At 32.5% G+C, this 23,126-nt stretch overlaps 3 protein-coding genes and 1 long non-coding RNA gene across 4 annotated transcripts; 2 read left to right on the top strand and 2 right to left on the bottom strand.

The window, feature by feature from the left end:
* LOC105790285 (uncharacterized) lies at positions 1 to 1,209 on the bottom strand. The gene is made up of 3 exons (XR_008194255.1): positions 1,112 to 1,209; positions 403 to 465; positions 1 to 282 (listed from the first exon to the last, which is right to left on the bottom strand). It is a non-coding gene; the product is annotated as an uncharacterized LOC105790285 (long non-coding RNA).
* Positions 1,210 to 6,810: 5,601 nt separating this feature from the next.
* Positions 6,811 to 10,122, top strand: LOC105797076 (coronatine-insensitive protein 1). The gene is made up of 3 exons (XM_012627004.2): positions 6,811 to 7,566; positions 8,647 to 9,118; positions 9,198 to 10,122. The coding sequence occupies exons 1-3, from the start codon at positions 7,070 to 7,072 to the stop codon at positions 10,029 to 10,031; spliced, it is 1,803 nt and encodes a 600-aa protein (XP_012482458.1). The 5' UTR covers positions 6,811 to 7,069; the 3' UTR covers positions 10,032 to 10,122.
* Positions 10,123 to 14,870: 4,748 nt separating this feature from the next.
* On the top strand, positions 14,871 to 17,658 carry LOC105797077 (alcohol dehydrogenase class-P). The gene is made up of 10 exons (XM_012627005.2): positions 14,871 to 15,135; positions 15,372 to 15,508; positions 15,593 to 15,639; positions 15,731 to 16,056; positions 16,166 to 16,248; positions 16,349 to 16,424; positions 16,533 to 16,594; positions 16,738 to 16,833; positions 16,921 to 17,082; positions 17,267 to 17,658. Exons 1-10 carry the CDS (start codon positions 15,102 to 15,104, stop codon positions 17,381 to 17,383), a joined length of 1,140 nt encoding a protein of 379 aa, XP_012482459.1. The 5' UTR covers positions 14,871 to 15,101; the 3' UTR covers positions 17,384 to 17,658.
* Positions 17,659 to 20,179: 2,521 nt separating this feature from the next.
* LOC105797073 (protein TRACHEARY ELEMENT DIFFERENTIATION-RELATED 7A) lies at positions 20,180 to 20,967 on the bottom strand. Its single transcript, XM_012627003.2, has one exon. The coding sequence runs from the start codon at positions 20,892 to 20,894 to the stop codon at positions 20,283 to 20,285; it is 612 nt and encodes a 203-aa protein (XP_012482457.1). The 5' UTR covers positions 20,895 to 20,967; the 3' UTR covers positions 20,180 to 20,282.
* Positions 20,968 to 23,126: the final 2,159 nt, after the last annotated feature.

The following is a 23,126-nucleotide window of genomic DNA, read 5'->3' as shown; positions in this document are numbered from 1 at the left end:
TTACCTAAACATCTAAACTCAAAAACATTATAACTTAAAGCTTGTAGGGCACAAATCGAATTTCCAAGGCTTTTAACACTTGCTTAAGCAAAGAAAAAACACAAACAAATGCATGTAATTATTCCCGATAACGATCAAATTATACAATAGATTCAAAGTTAGAACAGAAAAAAAGTGAAAGGAAGTCGAAAATAGTACCTCAAAGGAACTAGGATAGGAGTCAAATGGAGTCTCCCCTACTTCAATAGCATCAGTCCCCATTCAATATATATATATCCCTGACTATATATAAACAAAGAACACTAGTCAAGTAATTAAACAGATCAAAAACTGCAAACAAGCTATAAATGATAAAAATTGCAAACCAATCAATCTAGGAAGAAGGAGATTTAATTCATTGACCTGAAATTCAGCTGTCTTCTCAAAGGTAGTAATCTTATGCACAAATCCAAAAGCTAAAAATACCTGCATTATTAAGTCCTTTAGAAAGATGAATGGAAAATAAATCAAGTAAAAGGACTCCAAAAAGTCATTACAACCTATAATTTCCAGTAACAAATCTGCCAAAAAATAAGGAATGGAGATAACTTCAACATACCAGGCCTTAAGCATCGAGACAGAAATAATAGATAATATTAACAGAATACACCTTAACAATTGCAGTGATGCATTTCAGATTTTCTAATGATGTTAACAAAAATTATAGAACATGTAAAATCTATGAGTTTGCCGAAGTACTAGAATGAAGTAAAGCATAAAAAGAAAAAGGATGAAAAAATTGATCTATATGTGCTAAGAATCAGCAAATCTTAAAAAAAACAAAAGCTAACAAAGGTATAAAAGATTTTACCCGAGCATAGAAGTAAACCACCATGGCACAAGTAATTCTAAAAAATTCAGGAAATAAATGATACCATACCAAGCAGCAAAATGAGCCAACATAGCATCTTAATCCATGAAATTTTTAATATGACATAAGAAAAGAAATGTTGAAGAAACAAAGTGGCTGACAAATGATACTAAGGAACATAAGTAAAATAGTATGAGAAAAGAATTGAGAAAATTATTTTAAAAGAAAGAGGAAAAAAACAAAATAAGAAAAAAATCGAACCTTGGTATGAGGCCAAAGTTGATCAGGAGACACATGCATTGTGCAACCTTCTTTACCCGATTCCCACTCCACAACAAAGCGAGCTAAGACACCTGATCCAAAGCCTATATTAAACAAAAACAAGAGGATCCTATTTTATGTGTTCAACAAGTTATCTACATTAAAAAGCCTATATTAAACAAAAATTCGAGTGTTGAGGAGGAGTCCATGTAGCAGGGAAAATGAATTTTAAGCATAATTGATTTCAGTAATCCACCTATCTCCCTAATTAACACCCAACATGAAAAGTCATTACATGTCTAGTTTTATAACAACTATGATTCCTCTCGCTGCAAAGCTTGTTCTTTTCTTGAAAGCATCAATGACAAAGTTTTGATGTGAAATAAGAGGTTTTTTCTTATTATTAAATTTCCATGTTTATGAAACGAGATGTAAACCGCTTTTAACCAAAAGCTAATCATCCAGCAAAGTCTACAACACGCCTTAAATTGACTTTTGGCAATTATCCAATTTTATTTTATAATGGCAATCAACTATACGGTCTATTCATCTGTTTAGCTTCAATTAAAAACAATCCTTGTCTTTAAATTAATTAGCTTTAATGTTCTGGGCAAAAAGTTTTAGGCCATAAAGGCATATTATTTTCTAAAACTGTAATTACATTAAAAACATAAACCACAAATATTAGTAAAAAACCTCAAACCTTAACTTATCTTTAAACCCCGCAAACAAAAAAGGCAGCAAAGTACTAAAACCAACAGATTCCTCAAAACATAAAACAAAAAAAGATCTAGTGTAAGATTCATGACAATACATGCATCTATCAATTTCATGCTATAACCACACTATTGTATTTGCTTATACCTCGCCGGTATGAGAGAAGCAACCGTGGAGAAAAGTTTCATCCATCCAATGAACAAGGTCACCAACCCAGATCGTTTTAACCTCATCCGATTTACACCCTTGTTGCTGTTTCTGTTTTTGCTGCTACTGCTGTTGGTATTGTTGATAATGGGAATGGGAATGGGAAATGGGAATGGGAATGGGAAATGGGAATGGGTATTGCATGGGAATGGGAAATGGGAGGAGGGCACGGTGGAAGAGGGGAATCGATGGAAGAGGGGAGATGGGAATGGGAAATGGGAGGACTGACACGGTGGAATGGGAAATTGGAATGGGTATTGCATGGGAATAGGAAATGGGAGGAGGAGCGGTGGAAGAGGGAATGATGGAAGAGGGAGATGGGAGTGGAGAAATTGCATTGTATTTAAAATTTTAAAATTAAAAATACATGTAGTGTATTTTAAAAATAAAAAAATATATATAGTGTATTTTAAAATAAAAAAATATATGTACTATATTTTAAAAATAAAAATATATATATGTAGTGTATTTTAAAATATATATATATATGTAGTGTATTTTAAAAGTAAAAAAATATATGTAGTGTATTTTAAAAATAAAAATATATATGTAGTGTATTTTAAATATATATATGTAGTGTATTTTAAAAGTAAAAAATATATGTAGTGTATTTTAAAATAAAAATATATATGTAGTGTATTTTAAATATATATATATATATATATATGTAGTGTATTTTAAAAGTAAAAAATATATGTAGTGTATTTTAAAATAAAAAATTATAAAGTAGTCAATTAAAAATTTGCAACTCTCCACTTTCATATATTAAAGGTTTTAACCAACATTTTTATTAAAGGTTACAACTTAGAGGTTCATAAAAAATTTTGAAGGATAAGTATTTTCATACATTATATTAGTTTGTTTGTTCAAGTTCTGTATTTTCATACACAAACTTTAAGTGCTTAGGCAATGATAACATAATGGAAAGCATATCTGAAAAAAACAAAAGCTCTTGAGCCCTTATTGGCAAATTCGGTACATGTATGTATGCATATGCAAGTGCATGTGGTGACATGCAAAGCCAATTGCTTTTAAATTTTTGCTACCTTGCATGCAATAAGGACTTTGCAAACTTCATTAGCCAATACTAGCCTCTTGAACATCATCAACAAGCAATTAAAATTGAAAGGAAAAGGTAGATAAAATTAAGTACACAAGTAATAGAGAATAAAAGACTTTTAACTCAAATAGCAGATAAACACAAAAGCTATTTTGCATTACTTGTGATTAGAGTACGAATATTCCCTTAGTGTAATGATGTAGGACTTATTGCTAAAGAGTTATACATTTCCAATGAAATTAATCACCACTGCTTTTATATCTAATTATATATTTATGGTTTTATGTCTATTGACATTTAAAATCAAAATAATAATAGATGGTAAAGACACGAAATTTTGTGAAGGGAGATAGTAGCTTAGCAACAAAAGTTGTTTGGGATGATGAGTTGATGTTGATATTTTGTGAACTTTGCGTGAATGAAGTCAACGCTGGCAATAGACCGAAAACTCATCTAAACTCAAAAGGATGGGAAAATGTCATTGCTCTTTTTCAAGCAAAAACACAAAAAAATTATGGAAAACCTCAATTGAAAAATAAGTGGGATACATTAAAAAAGGAATGGAGGTTATGGAGGGAGTTGCTTAAGGAATCTACAGGTATTGGATGGTGTCCATCTAAAAAGACGGTCGATGCTACCGAAGAATGGTGGGCTGCAAAAATACAGGTTAGTGTTAACTTTATCATTATTTTAATGCATAAAGTTTATTGAAATTAATAATTTACAATTATAAAAATCTTAGTATAACATTTAACATTTAGCATTTTATGTAGGAAAATCCTGATTTTAAAGGATTTAAGAAGAAAGGAATTGAGCCACGATTGAATGAGTTAATGTGGCAAATGTTTGGTGGCATTGTAGCCACCGGAGAGAACGCAGGCACCTTTCGTGCAGTGTTCTTCCAAGTGGGGTTCCTATGGGAGATGATGCACCTTATGAGGATTTGGTGATTCAGATGAACATAGTAACGAGAATGAATGTATTCCCCGATGAGGTACCATCAAACCCTTCTCATGAAATCCCTAATCGAAGAAAGCAAACACTTGGGGCTGCATTACAGTAAGGGAAAAAATCAAGTTCAAGTAGAAAATCATCAAGAAATACATTAACTACTCAGATTGAGAAATTGTGTGAGAGTATGGCTAGTCCAAGGAAGTCGATGAATGAAATTATTTTTCCTCACTCTCAATATACTATTTCAAATGCAATGGATGCTTTGCGTGCTTTGGGAGATGAAATTCTAAAAGAGATGAACTGTACTATTTTGCCACCAAAATGTTCCAAATAACCGTGAAACGAGAAATGTTTTTGAACTTAGATCCGGATGATAGGGTTTGGTGGCTTGACGTGAGTATCTTGAACAAAATCCAATTGCATCATTTTCATCCTTGGTAGCAACATCCTCATTTCCTTCCAACCATACCATCAACCACCTCCACCATCACTCCTTAGAAATATTATTGTAATATAACTATACTACTTTTTATATATAAAACTAATGTATGCTACTTTTTATGTTTGGTATTTTTATGTTATGCTTTTAATCAAGTTTCGTGTTGTATAAAATGTCACGAGATTTTAAAGGATTTATTTTCATTTGATTACTTTTTCAAAGTTATGGATGAATTTAACAATATGTATAATAGTTTTGATATGAATTATGATACCTCGAATTAAGTGAAGAAGCTCAACGAAGAATAGCCACAATTGTTACCCAAGTTGAGCACAACAATTATCATAATGAGGAAGAATATGTGTTAAGCGTGTATTGGTACACCATGAAACTTATTTCACTATGCAACCGCGTATGGATTCAAATTATCTTGGTCAAATGTGGGTGGACGAAGTATTAAATGGGCACGATGATCGTTGCATGATTAGTTTTAGGATGCCAAAAAATATATTTCACAGATTGTTGCATGATTTGCAAACAAGTTATGGCTTAAAGAATGGGAAAGTATCGGCGATGGAGAAGTTAGCATTATCATTGTACATTCTTGGAAATAGAGAGTCAAATTCAAATGCAACAGAGCGATTTCAACGATCTGGGGAAACTGTTAGTCGAATTTTTACTGATATGTTGCATATATTTGCTCGAATGGGAATAGACACGATTAAACCCATTGAAGGTCAATTCGAGGAAGTACCGAACCATATTCGACATGATACAAGATATTGGCCTCACTTTAAGGTAAAATTTACACAATCTTTATATTTTTAAAACATAAATTATTTCTAACTTTTATCTCATTACTTGTATTTATTTTAAAGGATTGTATTGGGGCCACAGATGGAACACACATAAAAGCATGCATTTCGCCTTCTTCTCAAATACCTTATATCGGACGGAAAGGTGAACCAACTCAAAATATTATGGCGACTTGTGACTTCAACATGTGCTTTATTTTGCATTTCTGGTTGGGAAGGAACAAGACATGATAGTAGAATTTTTTGCAAGCACTTAGAAAGCAAGAGTTGAAGTTTCCACACCTCCACTGGTCGAACTTTAATTTTTAATTACTTTTTACATAAAAATATTAAAATATTAAATTTATTTTAAACTTGATATTATGTTTTACTTTTTTGCAGAAAATATTATCTTGTGGATTAGGATATCCACAAATGGCGTGTTTTCTAGGTCCATATAGGGGAACGATATCATTTACGATTTTCGTCGAGGTAATCATCAAGTATCTGGAAAAAAGAAATCTTTAATCATGCCCATTCTTCGTTACGCTCTGTGATTGAACGAACATTTGGAGTGTGGAAAAAATGGCCAATATTAAGAGATATTCAAGTTATTCATTCGACAAGCAAGTTTTAATAGTTATTGCAACAATGGTTTTGCATAATTATATTCAAGACATGCTTGGTCAAATGATGAGGATTTTCGAGAATTTGAGAATATACGGACATGCCGTCTCTTCAAGCCGGTTTGACAGAGGTGAATCGAGTTCTTCTAATGAGAAAGTGACCTTGAAATCACAATGTTAAGGGAAACCATTGCAACTAGTTTAATGAATCAATATTTGTAAACACATTTTGTATCATAACCTAATTTCTAGTAATAATGAAACTTGTTATGTCTTATGTTACTATATTTTTTTATTAAAATCATCCGTTTAGATACTTCAAAATTAGATCCAAGTATAATGTTATTATTTGTGAAAATAATATTTATCATTGTTATAAAAAATTTAATTATAACTATAAAAAATTAAAATAATTATCATTTTATCTAATAATTAATTTAAATTAATTATATAATTCATTAAAATATTGGAAGATACATTTTAATAATTTATTAAATGAATTTGCATATTTTAATAATTTTAAAAAGTAAAATAATTTAAATAACTTCTATTATATATCAATTCTAATCGATGTCCTTAATAGTCATTTTTCATTCTCACTCATTTCTTCAAATTGCGTTTGAATCCAAACACACTCCACCATTATTTCTAATCTCACCGCTCTGAGACTCCAATCTCACCGCTACAAGAATTAATCTTACCGCCATGCTGCTTTTAACCTCATTTGGGAGAACACACCGCCCATCCAAACTAGCCCTAAATCAAGCTTCTTACTGTTCAGTATTTGAATCAAAAAGGGTGTCCAGCACATGACTTTAAAGGATAATTCAACTTAGGAGAAGGACCCACACATGACTCTGAAGAACTGAGTTTTATTTTTCAACTACCCAAACTATACTGTCCATAAATTTGTTTCCCACCATTCTATTTTCTCTCTCCATCCAATCTCCCTTGTCCATTTCTAGCTTTTATCTCTTCTTCTTCCATGTCTCCTCAACCCGACCCATGCCTGACCCTATTTGTAGTATCTGCTGGCGAATCCATTCCTTTTTGTTTCACTTCCGGAGAGAACAATTGCTGAGGAAACGCCTTTTGCTTCTTATTCTGGTCTCCAGATCAAGCGTTTGTTTTCTCTTTTGAATATCCGATTTGAGTTTTTGGATGGGGGAAAATTATAACGAGTTGAAAAAATCAACGGCTTCACAAACCGGTCTAACCGACGTTGTTTTGGGCTGGGTGATGCTATACATCGACGACCCGGAGGACCGGAGCGCCGTTTCCCTCGTTTGTCGGCGTTGGTACGAGCTCGACGCGTTGACACGTAAGCACATAACGGTTGCGCTTTGTTACACGACGAGTCCCGAACGGTTGCGGCGGCGGTTCCCACACTTGGAATCGTTGAAATTGAAAGGAAAACCTCGGGCGGCGATGTTTGATATGATACCGGAAGATTGGGGAGGGTACGTAACGCCGTGGGTAAAGGAAATAGCCGAGAATTTGACTTGCTTGAAATCGGTGCATTTTAGGAGGATGATTGTTAATGATTCAGATTTGGAAGTATTGGGTAGGTCTAGGGGGGAAGTTTTGCGGTGTTTGAAGCTTGATAAATGCTCTGGTTTTTCTACTGATGGACTCTTGCACGTTGGAAGATTGTGCCGGTAGCTTTCTTTTTCTTTTTAAACATATTTTAATATGTGAAATTGTGAATTCATATGCTTAAACTATTACTCCCAAACTTTTAAAAAAATTCAATTTAACGTATATTTTAAAAAGAGTCTAATTTTTTACGAAAATAACTAAAATAATACATTTTTAAACATATTAGTTTTGATCATATCTGAGTTTTTTTGATAGAATGTCTAAAATTATTTATAGCTTCACTCAATCCATAATTAAGAGAATAATACGTTTCAATGCATCTCAAACTCACACCCTCTTGGCAATAATTTCTATGACAATTAAACTAAAACTCAATTGATATATCTTTTAAAAATTTTAAATTATTTACATATAAAACAAATAATATTATATCAATATAAAATATACATAGATTATATTATACATTGCCACACCAATATCAATAAGAAAATTAATACTTTAATCAACGTTTTCTTTAAAAATAATTTTACTTTTTTACACATAAAAATAAAGATAAAATTGACAAAAAGAAATGTAAAAAATAATATCTAAACTTATCATTATGTCTTAATTTTTTTTTACAATTCTTGGTAGAAATAAATAAATACTACACACACCAAGAATCAAACCACGACGTAAATCATGGGATCGAGGTTTAAATATTCAAAATTTATTTAAAGAGTTAGGTAAAATGGTAAATGTCTTTCCTACTTTAACTGGTGGTTGAAGGTTCGATACTTATTCTGGGTATAGAACAATTTTAAAACTTGTGACCATCATTTATTCTCTTAATGGCCTCAGTAGACATATTGAGAAATAAAAAAAAAATTCAAAACTTATTTTAATTGTTTTATCAGGGTTAATTTTGTGCAATTACATTTGTTGTTTTAGATATTTGAGAAATAAATAAGATTAATAGTGCTAATTTGAGCTTCTTTTTATTGAAATACGGCTTGAAGGTCAGTGGTATAAAGTAGTAAGTATTGCTTTAATCAAATTCCAATGACTTGGATGTTTGAAGCTCAGTTGGAGCTAAACTGCGGGGGAAAAACATTGGCTTGGTTCGTTCATATGATTTATTTCTTTACATGTTGGCGTAGGCAATTAAGAACCTTGTTCTTGGAAGACAGCTCAATTATTGAGAAAGATGGTCGATGGATTCATGAGATTGCGATGAATAATTCAGTTCTTGAGACTTTAAACTTTTACATGACGGATCTTGTAAAAGTTAGTTTTGAAGATCTCCAACTTATTGCCAGAAATTGTCGTAATTTGGTCTCTGTGAAAATTAGTGATTGTGAAATTTTAGATCTCGTCGGTTTCTTTCATGCTGCTGCTGTTTTAGAAGAATTCAACGGTGGTTCTTTCTACGACCAACCTGATGGGTATGCTGCTGTAACATTCCCCTCGAGGTTATGCCGCTTGGGTTTAACCTACATGGGGAAGAATGAAATGCCAATTGTGTTTCCTTTTGCACCGTTGTTTAAAGAATTGGATCTCCTTTATGCATTACTCGACACAGAAGATCACTGCTTGTTAATACAAAGATGCCCAAACTTGGAAGTTCTCAAGGTTGAATCACAAAACCATTGTCCGTATTCTATTTTTTTTCATTATGTTCTTTAATTATATGTGTTTTCTGAGTGGCTAGACAAGGAATGTTATCGGAGATCGAGGACTAGAAGTTGTTGCCCGAAGTTGTAAGCAACTAAAGAGGCTTAGAATCGAGGCAGATGCTGAGGAGGAAGGAATGGAGGATGAAGGTTTGGTTTCACAAACAGGATTGATGGCTTTAGCTCAGGGATGCCTTAAATTGGAACATTTGGCTGTTTATGTATCCGACATCACCAATGCATCATTGGAATACATTGGGACTTACTTGAAAAACATGTGTGATTTTCGTCTAGTCTTGCTTGATCAAAAAGAAAGGATAACGGATTTGCCTCTCGACAAAGGAGTCCGGGCTCTACTAAGGGGCTGTGGAAAGCTTAGAAGATTTGCACTGCATCTCCGACCTGGTGGTTTGACAGATGCGGGGCTCGGTTACATTGGGAAATATAGTTGGAACATAAGATGGATGCTTCTGGGTTACGTTGGGGAGTCGGATGCTGGGCTTTTGGAATTCTCCAAGGGATGCCCTAAATTGCAGAAACTCGAAATAGGAGGTTGCTTCTTCAGCGAGCATGCGCTAGCAGCTGCCATGATCCGATTAACTTCTTTAAGGTACTTGTGGGTGCTAGGATATCGAGAATTGTCACAATCGAGCCGTGATTTGTTAGCAATGACTCGTTTATTTTGGAATATCGAACTAGTTCCGGCAAGACGTGTAGTCAAGACCGACCGGGTTGGAGAGGTAGTCGTGGTAGAGCATCCGGGTCATTTGCTTGCGTACTACTCCCTAGAAGGACCAAGGATTGATTTTCCTGATTTGATATTTCGGTTAAACTACCAGCGGATATCCTTGTATAGGAGTATAAGTTTATAAAAAGTTGTCCTAGAATAATTTTTATACATTAAAAATTTGGGCAAACTACAATTAAAGTCCCTTTAAAATAAGATTTGTCTTATTTTGGTCACTCTAATTTTTTTCAATTTAGTATTCTAATTAAGATAATTGTTCAATTAATCACTGCCGTTAAAAATTTAAACCAAGTCAACCTAAAATATAATAAATTATATATATTTATTTAGATTTAATTAAAATATTTATTATTTTAAATATATTTTGAATATACTTGATCTCAACTCATTTTAGTCGAAACCATAAAATCCGATTTAAAAATCAAAACAACACAATTTATAAAAAGTTGTAACATGGTTCGTGCTAATTGTAATACAACAATTGTATTAAAAGTTCTACAATGTTTGTCCATAGACCTATTTCCTTCTCAAATTTGGTCCACTGTTCATTATTAAAAATATTATTAAATAGAAATTTAAACCAAATTAAATTTTTAAAAGAAGTTGTTTATCTAATGAGTAGTTTAACCTCTAGACACTTGTAATTATGTTCATGACTGATAATTTGATATTTTAAATTAAAATTCACACTAAATTATGATTTGACGAGGTATTAAACTAAACCATTATGAAAAAACATCCTGTTATAATTACCTCATCTATGTAAGCTTTGCCACCACAACTTCGTCATCTAATAATTTCGAACACCTCAACTTTGTCAAGAGTAATATTTTGTCAGGAAGTTTTTTTAATCTACTTTACCAGGTACATCATTTCACATGTCGTGCTTACATGGTTGAAGTTGATACATCTATTGGTTGGTACTACTTATCATACTCAGTACAACGAAAGAAGGTAAGGGAGATTAATGGCGGGTATTCTTGCCTTGATTGCAACCGTCAAGTTCAACTTCTTCTTCTCAGGTAATTATATTTTTTTATTGTAATTATGTTTAACATGAATTACTAAAAAACAATTTGCCTACTATTATTGCTTTATATTTTAATTATTATTTACTTGCAGTAAATTCAAAAACATTTCCTCTATAATGACCTTTCATTCATCATTACTTATTCATTACTATTTACCTTGCTTATTACTATTTTAGGTATATTATCACTGTTAATGTTGCTCACGATAGTGGCAATGCAAAGTTTCTCTTATTTGGTTCAAAAGCAACGCAGATTCTTGAGGAAGAACAAGAAGACAAGGATGGTGATTAAAATCGATATTGAGAAAGCTTATGATAGGTGAGATGGGAGTTCATTGAAGCTTCGCTTAGGGCCATTGGTAGTCCTAAATTTTTCAGGAAGATCATTATGTCTACCATTTCAAATTCTACTATGTAGTTATTGTGGAATGGGGTCCCATCACGAAAGTTTAAGCCTGCAAGGGAGATCCTTAAGTCTTCTATCGCCTTACTTATTTCTGTTGTGCATGGAGTGGTTTGGGCATAATATTTATTCAGCGACTTCAAGAGGTCAATGCTGCCGAATTAGACTGTCCATGTTAGGTCCAAATCCGTCTCATCTTTTTTTTTTTTTTCTAATGATTTAGTTATTTTCAGTAAAACAAATTTGGTGCATACAAAACTCATTGAGGAAGTTTTGAGCCATTTCTATGTTTATTTTGGTCACAAGGTTAATGCACATAAGATGAATATTTATTTCTCCCATTGCGTATGAGGCTCCTGGAAATTGAATTAGTAGTTTATTGGGTTTTTAGAAAGTTCATGACTTAGGCTTTTATTTGGGGGTTCCTTTATTTCAAGAAAGAGTTACTAAGTGTACCCTAAGATTTGTGGTGGACAAGGTACATAGTAAACTTTTTAGTTGGGATGTTAGACATTTGTCTCTTGTTGGGAGAGCTATTCTAGCACAATTTGTGCTTTTATCAATACCTAACTATTTCATGTAGTCAATGATGATACCGAAAGGAATTTATAAGGAGATTGAATGCTTGGCTAGGCAATTCATTTGGGGGTCTTCGAATGGGAAGAGGAAGATGGGTCCCAAAAAGAAAGTGGAATCTAAATCTCTTTCGATTATGGGTCCTGGAAAACATAATTAGGCGTATTGTGAGTATATCCCTCCACATCTTGAAGCAGGGCCAGATAGGATTTCTTGGCCATTGAATTTGACTGGGCTCTTTTTGATTAAGAGTGCCTATTGTTTGATTAGGGAGAGTCAATGGAATTCTAAAGAACCAATTTGGGATACTCCGAAGAAGTTTAAGGGACCTCATAGAGTCCGGTTTTTTCTATGGCTCATATTCAAACAACACCTCCTTACTAATGTGGAACGAGTAAGACGAGACATTGGACAAGAAGCTTTATGTCCGATTTTTGGATATGACACAAAGAATATTCTTCATGTGCTTAGAGATTTCTATGAGGCAAAAGAGGTGTGGGGACAGGTGGTACCTTCGAGCCAAAGTAGCAGATTCTTCAATTCAAGTCTTCTGGATTGGCTTACACATAATTTGCAATCTTATGAGCTTTTGAACCCTAAGGGAGTTAGTTGGGCAAGTTTATTTGGCATCATCATTTGGCGCATCTGGAAGAACAAAAATTTATTCGTCTTTCAAGGATTTACATGGAATGTCGTTGAGATTGTTAAAGTTTCTATTACTTGGGCGAGACAATTTTGGTCCACACATAAGGAGGTTTTGACTTAAAGAGATACCTCCATGCAGAAGGACCCTTTATCAGATAATTGGGTTCACCTGCATATTGATGGTGCAGTTAATTTGACCATAGGTTTAGCGTTTGTAGATGGAGTGGTGCAAAATCATATAGGTGATTGGATTTTGAGTTTCAATCATTTTTTGGAGGAATGCTCTGTCTTTGATGCTAATTTATGAGGTATTTTGGATTGGCTGATTCTTTTACAAAAGCGGGGTGTGGATAGGATTTTGATTCAAACTGATAGCTCTGAGGTAGTTCAATCAATCCAAGGGAGAAATTCAAAAAGCCCATGTTCAGCTCTGGTTAGACATGTTCAAAAACTATTGCAGAATAAAGAATTTTGGGTGGTAAGACATGTCTCTAGGGAAGTTAATTATGTTGCTAACTAGATTGCCAAGATGGCTCCTGCTAATGTGGAGGGGGTAAATGTGTTGACAACTGCTCCTACGAATTTAATTAAAGCCATTAATAATGATAAGACTAGTGATGCTTTTGATATTGTAAATCTAGATTAAACTTTTATGATATTTTTCTTCACCAAAAAAAGCAACGTGAATTCTTGATTACCTTACTGATCAATTATTCCACCTTCAACATGAGGTTCAATTAGTATCTTAATAACTATTCAATGCACTACGTTAACATTGTAAATACTACTAACACTTCTAATATTTTTTTATGTTAGGATAATGGTCTTTGGAAAGTTAAAAGACTCAATGACAAATTTAGCCACTAAGGTTTACATGTTTTGTCAAAATGACTCTAATTGTGTTTTTGAGCTTTTTTAGCCATAAATCTTTGCTCTTTTTTCAATTTGTTTTATTAACAAATTTGATAAAAAATACAGTTGAAGTAATAACTAAGAACGTCTTTAAGTTTTTGTTTGGTAGTTACGTTTTTTTTAATTAAGAGTTATTTTTAAAAATTTTATATATGATTTATTTATTTTATTATTTTCCAGATGTAATTATTTTATTGGGATACTTAAGTATTAAATTAATCTCATTAAAAATATTCTACAGGAAATTTCACATCATCCCCATTAACTTTTTAACGGTATTTTTATCAAATTTGTTAATAAATGCAAATTGAAAAAAAAGAGCAAAGGTTGATGGTTAAAAAAGACTCAAAAATACAATTAGGGTCATTTTAACAAAACATGTAAACGTTAGTGGCCAGATTTATGATTAAGCTAAGTTAAAAATATAATTCAAAGAATGGTGGACAGTGAATACTTATTTGACATACAATTGGAAGATTCCAATTACAAGTTTGACTGTTACACATGTGACTGAGATGTCATTTAAGAATGAATCATGATTTCTTCTTGATAAAATTAAGAAGGTAATACATACTTCTAGGTATTTCAAAATTAAAGAAAAAGAAAGAAAGAAACCATCGTTTATGTCTTCTTAATATCTTTCATTTTAATTGCGCATTTCATCAATCTCACCTCTTGCACGACTTGATGCACAGATAAACCTGAATTCTGCAGAAATTGAACACCAAGACTATGAGTTGCAAACTTCATCAAAAAGACTTTGCAGTAGGTATTCACAATCTCTAAATACCAACAAATTAATTTTAGAGAAGGAAGCAGCCGATGGAAAATTGATTTTTCTACATTTGCTACTATTATTTGTTTGCTTTCAGTTCACGTACATTTTCCTTATAAATTTGCTTCTATATTCCAAATTTGCATTAATTTCTTTAAGTACTATATTTATAATAAAAATTTGCTTATAAATTATAATTGAATAAAAAAACATCAACTATTTTGTATAAAAATATTATTTCGGGTTATAAAACTAAGTTTTAACTAATAAAAGCAAGGTAATTACAGTTCAATCCTAAATTTTTTTTGGTATATTAGGCAAAAGAAAATATGGAATACAGGATTTGAATGGGCAAGTGGTATTGTAATCATAAGGCACACTTTTCTTCAACCCCACGTCGATTACTTACAAGGAAAACGGTTAATGAGACAGACAATCTCCACATTAACTAAAATAAAAGTCAGGGTTCCCTGAGGCGCCCCCTGGTTATCAGTGAATCGTTTCAAGTTTTCAAGTCAACCACGTATCTAGAAAGTCCGCCATTATACCAATAAAATAAAGTCAAATAACAGAATATATTAGTTTTAATTCGAATGAACCAGCCTATCCAAAACCACGACAACAGAATACTGCTACCACATAAAACCAGACACTGATTCACCTGCAAAGAAAACGGTCATTTGACAGAAAAGCAAACCATTGGTGTGCTTTGCGTAATGCAGTGACCTGGATATGGCTTCTGCAGCTATAAATACAACCTTGTTACCTTTCTCCTTTCTTCATCAAGCACACACAAGAAAATAAAACCAAGTAATCACATTGACAAAAGACTTTATTTCTGTTAACAGCCATTATGAGTACTGCTGGTCAGGTCATCCGTTGCAAAGGTGATCAATCGACTCTCTCTCTCTCTCTCTCTCTCTTTCTTATTTGCAACTGTTTCTGATTATATGATCACTGTTCTTTGTTGCGGTTTTTTTTTTTCTGAGATCTCTGGTTTTGCATGTTTTCTGCTGGTTTTGACTTTTGTTAAAACTTTCTCTTTGTTTTGTCCATCTTGTGACTGATTCTTGGGTTGTTTGGCGATTGCTTTGCTAATTCAGTGGTTGTGGTATTATTGCAGCTGCTGTAGCATGGGAGTCGGGGAAGCCACTGTCAATAGAGGAAGTGGAAGTGGCACCACCGCAGAAGGATGAAGTCCGTATTAAGATACTCTTCACTTCTTTATGTCACACCGATGTCTACTTCTGGGATGCTAAGGTTCACACTTCTCTTTTTTTCTTACTTCAACTTGTTAGGAGAAAGATTTTCAATCTAACTCTGACATTGTTTCTGTTATTGTAGGGACAAAATCCTCTGTTTCCTCGCATACTTGGACATGAAGCTGGGGGGTATGTATATGTCAGTCTAAATGTTTAGAGTTCCTACAATATACTTATCATGTGTATACGCATTAATCCTTTTCTTTTGAGTATTGTTTAGGATTGTGGAGAGTGTAGGAGAGGGCGTGACTGATCTAAAGCCAGGTGATCATGTTCTCCCCATCTTCACTGGGGAATGCAAGGAGTGTCCCCATTGCTTGTCTGAAGAGAGTAACATGTGTGATCTCCTCCGAATCAACACTGATAGGGTTGGAATGATTAATGATGGAAAATCCAGGTTTTCCATCAATGGGAAGCCTATCTACCACTTCCTTGGGACGTCTACTTTCAGCGAATATACTGTCGTCCATGTCGGTCAGGTCGCCAAGATCAATCCACATGCTCCACTTGATAAAGTTTGTGTTCTGAGCTGCGGGATGTCCACAGGTTAGTTAGGGACTAAATTCCCCCCCCCCCCTTTTCTTTGGGAGATGTAAACGATGTAAATGAAAGTGAAGAAGTTGTGTCACAACTTGTTTTGCTTTTGTTCTTGTAGGTTTTGGTGCCACTGTGAATGTTGCTAAACCTAAAAAGGGTCAATCTGTTGCGATTTTCGGACTAGGCGCTGTTGGTCTTGCTGTGAGTTATTCTTGTCGCTTTGATGCTATGTTTTCTTTTTCTTGACGACTAGAAAGAGTGTAGGACTCATTTATCTTTAATTCTCTATTCTGCAATTTAGGCTGCCGAAGGAGCAAGAGTATCCGGTGCTTCAAGGATCATTGGCATTGATTTGAACCCCAGCAGATTCGAACAAGGTAGCATTGATTTTGTAGTTACTTGAACAAAACATTCCAAGATCGGTTATGTTTCTGGTTAAGCGAAATTACAAAACTGATCATATTTATTCTTATTACTTGTTGCAGCCAAGAAATTCGGTGTTACAGAGTTTGTGAATCCAAAAGATTACAACAAACCTGTCCAAGAGGTTGGTTCCCACTTGAAAATTCATTTCTATATGCATCCTGCTGGATTCTGATTGAAACATAACCATTAGTTACTAGGGTCACCTTGCGTAAAACCTGTCAACTTGTTATGGGATCCTTATTAAGAAATGTTTCTAATGATCAGGTCATTGTTGAGATGACTGGTGGAGGAGTCGATCGCAGTGTTGAATGTACGGGGAGTATCCAGGCCATGATTTCCGCATTTGAATGCGTCCACGATGTAAATAGCTTCACAACATTTTCCTCTTCATCAATGATGCTAGATTATATCATTTTTCATGTTTAGCTGAAATGACTTGATTTTCAGGGGTGGGGAGTTGCGGTGCTTGTGGGTGTTCCAAACAAAGACGATGCATTCAAAACTCACCCAGTGAATCTGCTGAATGAGAGGACTCTCAAGGGTACTTTCTTTGGAAACTACAAACCTCGGTCTGACATTCCTGCTGTTGTGGAGAAATATATGAACAAGGTGAGTTTATCTTCCTGTTTATTGGAATCAGGAGTGAGTGTTGAACACCAAAACAGAATGTGTTTGATATTTATGCATGAATATGTAAATGCTGGTTCAAATATGTATTGGACACGAGTACAATTTCTCTTCCATACAAATATACTAACAGACAGTAAACACTGTGATATCTTTGATGTTGCAGGAACTTGAGCTGGATAAATTCATCACACACACTGTGCCTTTCTCAGAGATCAACAAGGCATTTGAGTTAATGCTTGCGGGTGAGGGACTGAGATGTGTGATTCGCATGGATGCATAAGGAATGGATAGCCTGGATTGATCATCCATGGATGAAGGGCTTTTCTGTAGGGTTTTGATTTCCTCATAGTTTACAGACACAATAGACACCACATATTTAATATTTTTAAAAGTCCTTGTTTCTTGTTTAATCAATTACCCTTAAAAAATTTAGTGGCTAAAAAGTTGTCTGAGATTTTACATACTTTGAGCTTGAGTTTTTCCTTTTGTATATGCACATGTGCAAAGTGTGATTAAGGAAATAAATAAAGTGGTACATGGTTTTGCTGTTGGTAATGGTAATCTTCTTCCTTTTTTCGTGCCTTTCATTCTCTGTTCTCTGCATTGTATTGCCATAGGTTCAGCTTCTCACTTGTTTCGTTACCCCATTACTCCTACTTTTCTACTTGTGTCAATAATATCTGAAAAAGGACCTTGAGGAAAACATTCGCAATTTATTAATCAAGCTGTAAATTAATCATAGATATATTTAGAATATCTAAAACATTTTTTCTCTTTTTTTATACAATATAATTTCAAACTCACACACATACACTACATTACCCCATCGACAAACTTAAAGATCAAACCTTAATATGAGATACGAGTAAATTCTATCCACATCACATCTAATTTAACAAATATGTCAAGAATTATTTTGACTTGTAACATAGTAGGGTTTGAGAAGTATTTATGAATTTTTTTTGAAGAGAACATTAAAAGAGAATTTACATCAAAGACTTGAAAATAATTCAATAATTTTATATCTAAATTTAGAATTTTAAAATCCTCAAACCACACAACATATCAATCTCCCATTGAACAAAAAAATTGTTAAAGAAAAAAGTTAGTTGGGATGTCATATGGCAGCATCCTATAAAATGATTTCATGAAATGATGTCACATGGTATTAAAAAAATAGGTTTTTTTGACAATATCTTTGCTTCTAATTAAGGGAAATTATCATCGTTACAGCCTACCTTAACTCTATGATGCTTGGATTAAGGTTTAAGGGCAATGCTATAGGACCCTTTTTCATATATTATAATTTACGTATATAATGTGTGATAAGTTAAAATAAACTAAAAATAAAATATACTAGATAGATATTAAGCAGATTTAAAGTTATATACTATAATTATATTATGAAATATAATAATTTTAAAAATATAAATCCTATGGATGAAATTAAGACTGCGTAAAATTAAGTAGTTTGTATAGATTGTACATGTCATACTTTCGTTGAAGTCAAATTATTCCTATGTTAAAAATAATGTCATTGAAAAAGAAATTTTAAAACAATGTGGATATTTATAGAGTTGTTTAAGCGATAATATTACTTTTTTGAAAAATTAATCTATACATTATTTACAGTGTTTTTTTTTAAATTCTATAAGTAAATTTAGAATGTGACAAATGTTTAATTAGATGTAATATAAAATTAAATATATAAATAAAATGTGACATTGATCACACCTTTAACATAATTGTGAAATCTAATAAAATTCTATAGACAATGTATTAAATAATGAGAAAATATTTTATCTTGTATGCGAGTGAAATTTTAGATTCCATAAGCATAGTTAAGGGTTGACAAATGTTTTATAGGAGTATAGTAAAATATTAAAAATAGATATTTAAAAAAAGAGACAAATCAATTTTCACAACTCCTTGTAGAATAAAAAAAACACTGTCGGTATACCAAATACTTACTCTTAAATAATTACGGCATTTTTATCAATTTATAAAATATGAATATTTGATATATTGATAATGCAATTTTAACTCTAAAAGCAAAATTATAAATTTACCATGTTTCTTATTTCTTTTATATATAACATATATACTTGTCATCACTTCAATTTTACTTGTGGAATTTTTAAATTCGAGTAATAGTGTTCCAAATATTTATCCTCTATAAATTAACTTTTTATATATATATTTATTATCTATTAATATGAAAATGTATTTTATAACTTGGAATATAATAATCATTAAGAAATAAAAAATTAACAATTAAAAGAAAACTCATTGACTAAAGTTATTATTATTAGGTGTGTAAATTTTGGGTAAACTTCGAATTAATTAGGTCGGGTCTATTAATAATTTTTAGAACTTGGTTAACGGTTAATTCAGTTCGAAATCGGTTAATTAACCAAATTAATCTAAATTTTATATTTTGTATACATTTTGCATATATTAAATTTGGTTAATTGGGTTATTTCGTTAATTCTTTTATATGTTTTATATTTGTTTTAACCAAAAATATAAAATATATATAAATTTCGTTAACCAACCGAATTAATCGGAAAAATTCAGTTTAGTTAATTTTTTGAAAAAAATTAATTTAATTAACGATTAAAAATTTAAAAGGTCAATTAATTGAGTTAATAATATTTTGGGTCAATTAACCGATTCAACACCCTAATTTTTACAATAAATCAGACACCACAACACACACTCTCACTCAATTATAGACTAAAATTGACAGAAAAAAATAATTTATCTGATCGAGGATTTAATTTTAGTGAAAATAAATATTAAAGGGTTTAGTTGAATGAAATTAGATGCCTGATTTTTTTGGAATGACTGATTATTTAATTTTAATTCAAAGATAAATTTATGGTTATATTATTTAACTACTAGTCTAATGTAAATAATTTGTGTTGCTTAAATTATATTTTTTAATTAAACTTGAGTAAAAATAAATTTCATTAAAACAATTATAAGTTTATAAAACAATCGCAATATCTTTTGCTTTTCTAAATTTTATTACATCCATGAAAAAAACAACAGAAAAATGAAAATGAACTTATAATTACATCACATCACATCACATTTTATTTTGGAATTCATAAATAAAGATATCAACAATTGTGTTAAATATCAATTAAAATGATTATAGTGAAACAGAAACAAGACTAAGCTTTGTGTTCCAGTTGATGATGATGAGAACTTGAAGAAGCTTTAGTTCCCTCTTCAATGTCTTTAAGATTTTGCAGAGTAGAATGGAGATTGGAACCTTTTTCAGTTTTCTGGGTCTTTATAATATCTTCATGATCAATATGAATATCGTCTTCAATCTCAAGTAATACAGCGCGAGGTCCATCGGGACCAGGAACAATGGCCTCCTTCACTTTCAGATGTTCATCCACATGAACCCTGTCCATTTCTTTAACCGTCTTCTTCTTCTTCTTCTTGAGGAAGCAAAAGAGAGCGGCGGCCAGGAATGCTAGGAAGAACACGCCGCCGCATGAGACGAATACAATTATTATAACTGTATGGTTACTCGGTGATGGTGCTGGAGGAAGTGGTGCTGGTGGTGGTGGACGCACATGGGGAGGTGGTGGAGGATGTACATGAGGTGGCGGTGGAGTGATTGGATGGTGGGGTGGTGGTGGTGGAGAAACTGGATTGTGTGGTGGTGGAGGTGGTGGTGAGGTTGGATGGTATGGAGGAGGAGGTGGCTGGAAAGGCTGGTGAGGTGGTGGTGGAGAGAAATAAGGGAAGTTGAAGTTAATAGGAGAAGCCATTGGGATATGAGAAATAGATACTACAAAGTAATTGATACCTTTTTATTTAGCTTTTGGTTGCACAAAATGGTAGCATTTGGAAGTCTATTTGTAGTGAAGGTTTGGCCTTCTTTTTTGGAGAATAGAAAAGCATATGAAGTTTCTAATAACTTGACTCTCATTCTAAGTTTAGAGGAGTTGGGCAACAGGGGCTTTGTTTGCATTGTAAAACACTTATACTTCCATGATAATAAGAAATCCAAACTCATAAGATATATATTTTATATTTTATATATACATATATGGATAAAAGTGGTCACCTTGGAGAAGCAAGACACGAAATTATAAAAGAAAGTCTAAATTCTCTTAACTTTAATTTGGCCAACTACATAGTTAAACAAGGATAATTAGAACTTGCAAGCAAGCCATTCTGTAAACAAAGTTCCTTGTATAATCGCTATTTTCTGGTTTATGATCTCTTTTTCATTGATATTTACCATAATTTATCATAATATTGTATGTGATAAGTATGATTAATAGTAGGTTTTTCTAATAGTATCATGTCAAAAAATGTTTTGATAGGAATACTTTTTAAGTTTAACATGAGCAACTTATTTATACACAATAGCTAATCCTATCCTTGAAAGAATTTCTTTCCTCGTATGATTCTATGAGGCAGGCCCCAATGGCAAAACTCCAATGTATGTGTTTGACACAACTATATCATCTTAATAATTGGGGTAAGGTTGTGAGGGTGCTAAATGATTAGTTTTATTTGTACTTATAGTTTTTTAGTGTAAATTATATAAATAGTCACTCAACTATTAGAACCTTTTATGTTAAGTCATTTAACTTTAAAAAGTTATAAAATGGCCACCCGATTTACCTTTTTATTTTTTTAGTTCTAAAACTGTTAAATACTTAACAATTGGTTGATGTCGTTATTAAGTTAATGACTTATTTTTTAACATTTATTTTTAACACACATCATTTTCCTGTCATATAATAATTAAAAAAATTATTAACTTAAATTACCTACCTTGTCCTTTTCCCCTTCCCCCACTATCACTCTCCTCTCCCTTGGATGTTAGGGGTTGGTTCATGATGCTAGAGGTCTAAACAAGAATGTTTCTCGAACGTTTCAAGTTATGGGGAATAACCTTGAAATTCACTTATATTGGGCCGAGAAAGGCTCAAAACATGGTTCCTTTGAATTCTATGGTCTTCTTATTTCAACTATTTCAGTAGAGCTTAATAGCACGTCTCTTCATGCTAGCTTGCTAGATTTCCTATTTTTTTCCATTAATTTTTAACAGCTATCAACTTCATGTTTGAATGCAGTTCTCAAACCTGTAAAACTTTCCAAATAGCTTTCTCCTTGAACCATTTTTAGGGTTTCAGGATCCATGGTTCTATTCTTGGTTTTGGTTTTTATTTGCCTTTGTAAAATGGGTTACCTTTGTGGCAATGAATAAAAAATCAAAGGTAAATATTAAATCAACTAGATTTAGATGAGGGTTTAGCTACTAAATCATGGTGCTAACATGATTCTTATTTGTTTTTGTTTATACCATTAACAACATAAAAAAAAAACTTATTTCATTACTTAGTAGAGGACTTTTCACTTATAAGCAACTGAAAGATGTCACACAAAATTTCAACAATGAAAACAAGATAGACAAAGGAGGGGTTAGAGTTGTCTTTACGATATGTCCTCTTTATTCTTTGATGCTTGATGATAATGATTGTTGAAAATTATAAAATTGACATTTTGGTGATAGAGGGAGTGCCTATTTTTCTACCCACCAAATCTGTATGAAACAATTTCCATATTTAAAGTGTTGGCAGTTGAACTGTTTATTTGTGTTATGTGATTGAATGGTTGATATCTATCCCATTATGGAAGATCATATTAATTGGGAAATATTATATTGGTGATTGGATTTGTTTGAAATCACCCAAGACAATCCCTTGGTCATGGACTTTGGATTGGATCGTGATTTTGTAGGATGAAACTTACAGTTTCATACAAGTTAAGGGGGATTCATAACAATTTCCGTTGTAATTATTCTAATTTATGTTAATTGTAACTAGTTATTAGAATAATGCACTTTGGTTTATTTATATACTAGAACAAAATATTTGCATCCATAAAAGTTCTTGTTGGACTCAGAGGAAAGAAGGAGTTGAAGTTTACATGCTGATGTTCAATTCCACAACAATACTGTAGCATAGGACCTACGAGATTGGGCT

This window comes from Gossypium raimondii, chromosome 3 (genome assembly GCF_025698545.1).
Source record: "Gossypium raimondii isolate GPD5lz chromosome 3, ASM2569854v1, whole genome shotgun sequence".
NCBI lineage: Eukaryota > Viridiplantae > Streptophyta > Magnoliopsida > Malvales > Malvaceae > Gossypium > Gossypium raimondii.
Note: the sequence above shows the minus strand (reverse complement) of the source record. Positions and strands in the feature narration are given on the sequence as shown.

Excerpts from the sequence above, each read along its gene's own strand:
- LOC105797076 (XM_012627004.2), top strand. The coding sequence starts at position 7,070 with ATGGGGGAAAATTATAACGAGTTGAAAAAATCAACGGCTTCACAAACC. Across the intron at positions 7,567-8,646 it reads CACGTTGGAAGATTGTGCCG|GCAATTAAGAACCTTGTTCT; the intron begins GTAGCTTTCTTT and ends ATGTTGGCGTAG. Across the intron at positions 9,119-9,197 it reads CAAACTTGGAAGTTCTCAAG|ACAAGGAATGTTATCGGAGA; the intron begins GTTGAATCACAA and ends CTGAGTGGCTAG.
- LOC105797077 (XM_012627005.2), top strand. The coding sequence starts at position 15,102 with ATGAGTACTGCTGGTCAGGTCATCCGTTGCAAAG. Across the intron at positions 16,595-16,737 it reads ACAACAAACCTGTCCAAGAG|GTCATTGTTGAGATGACTGG; the intron begins GTTGGTTCCCAC and ends TCTAATGATCAG. Across the intron at positions 16,834-16,920 it reads CATTTGAATGCGTCCACGAT|GGGTGGGGAGTTGCGGTGCT; the intron begins GTAAATAGCTTC and ends CTTGATTTTCAG.
- LOC105797073 (XM_012627003.2), bottom strand. The coding sequence starts at position 20,894 with ATGGCTTCTCCTATTAACTTCAACTTCCCTTATTTCTCTCCACCACCA.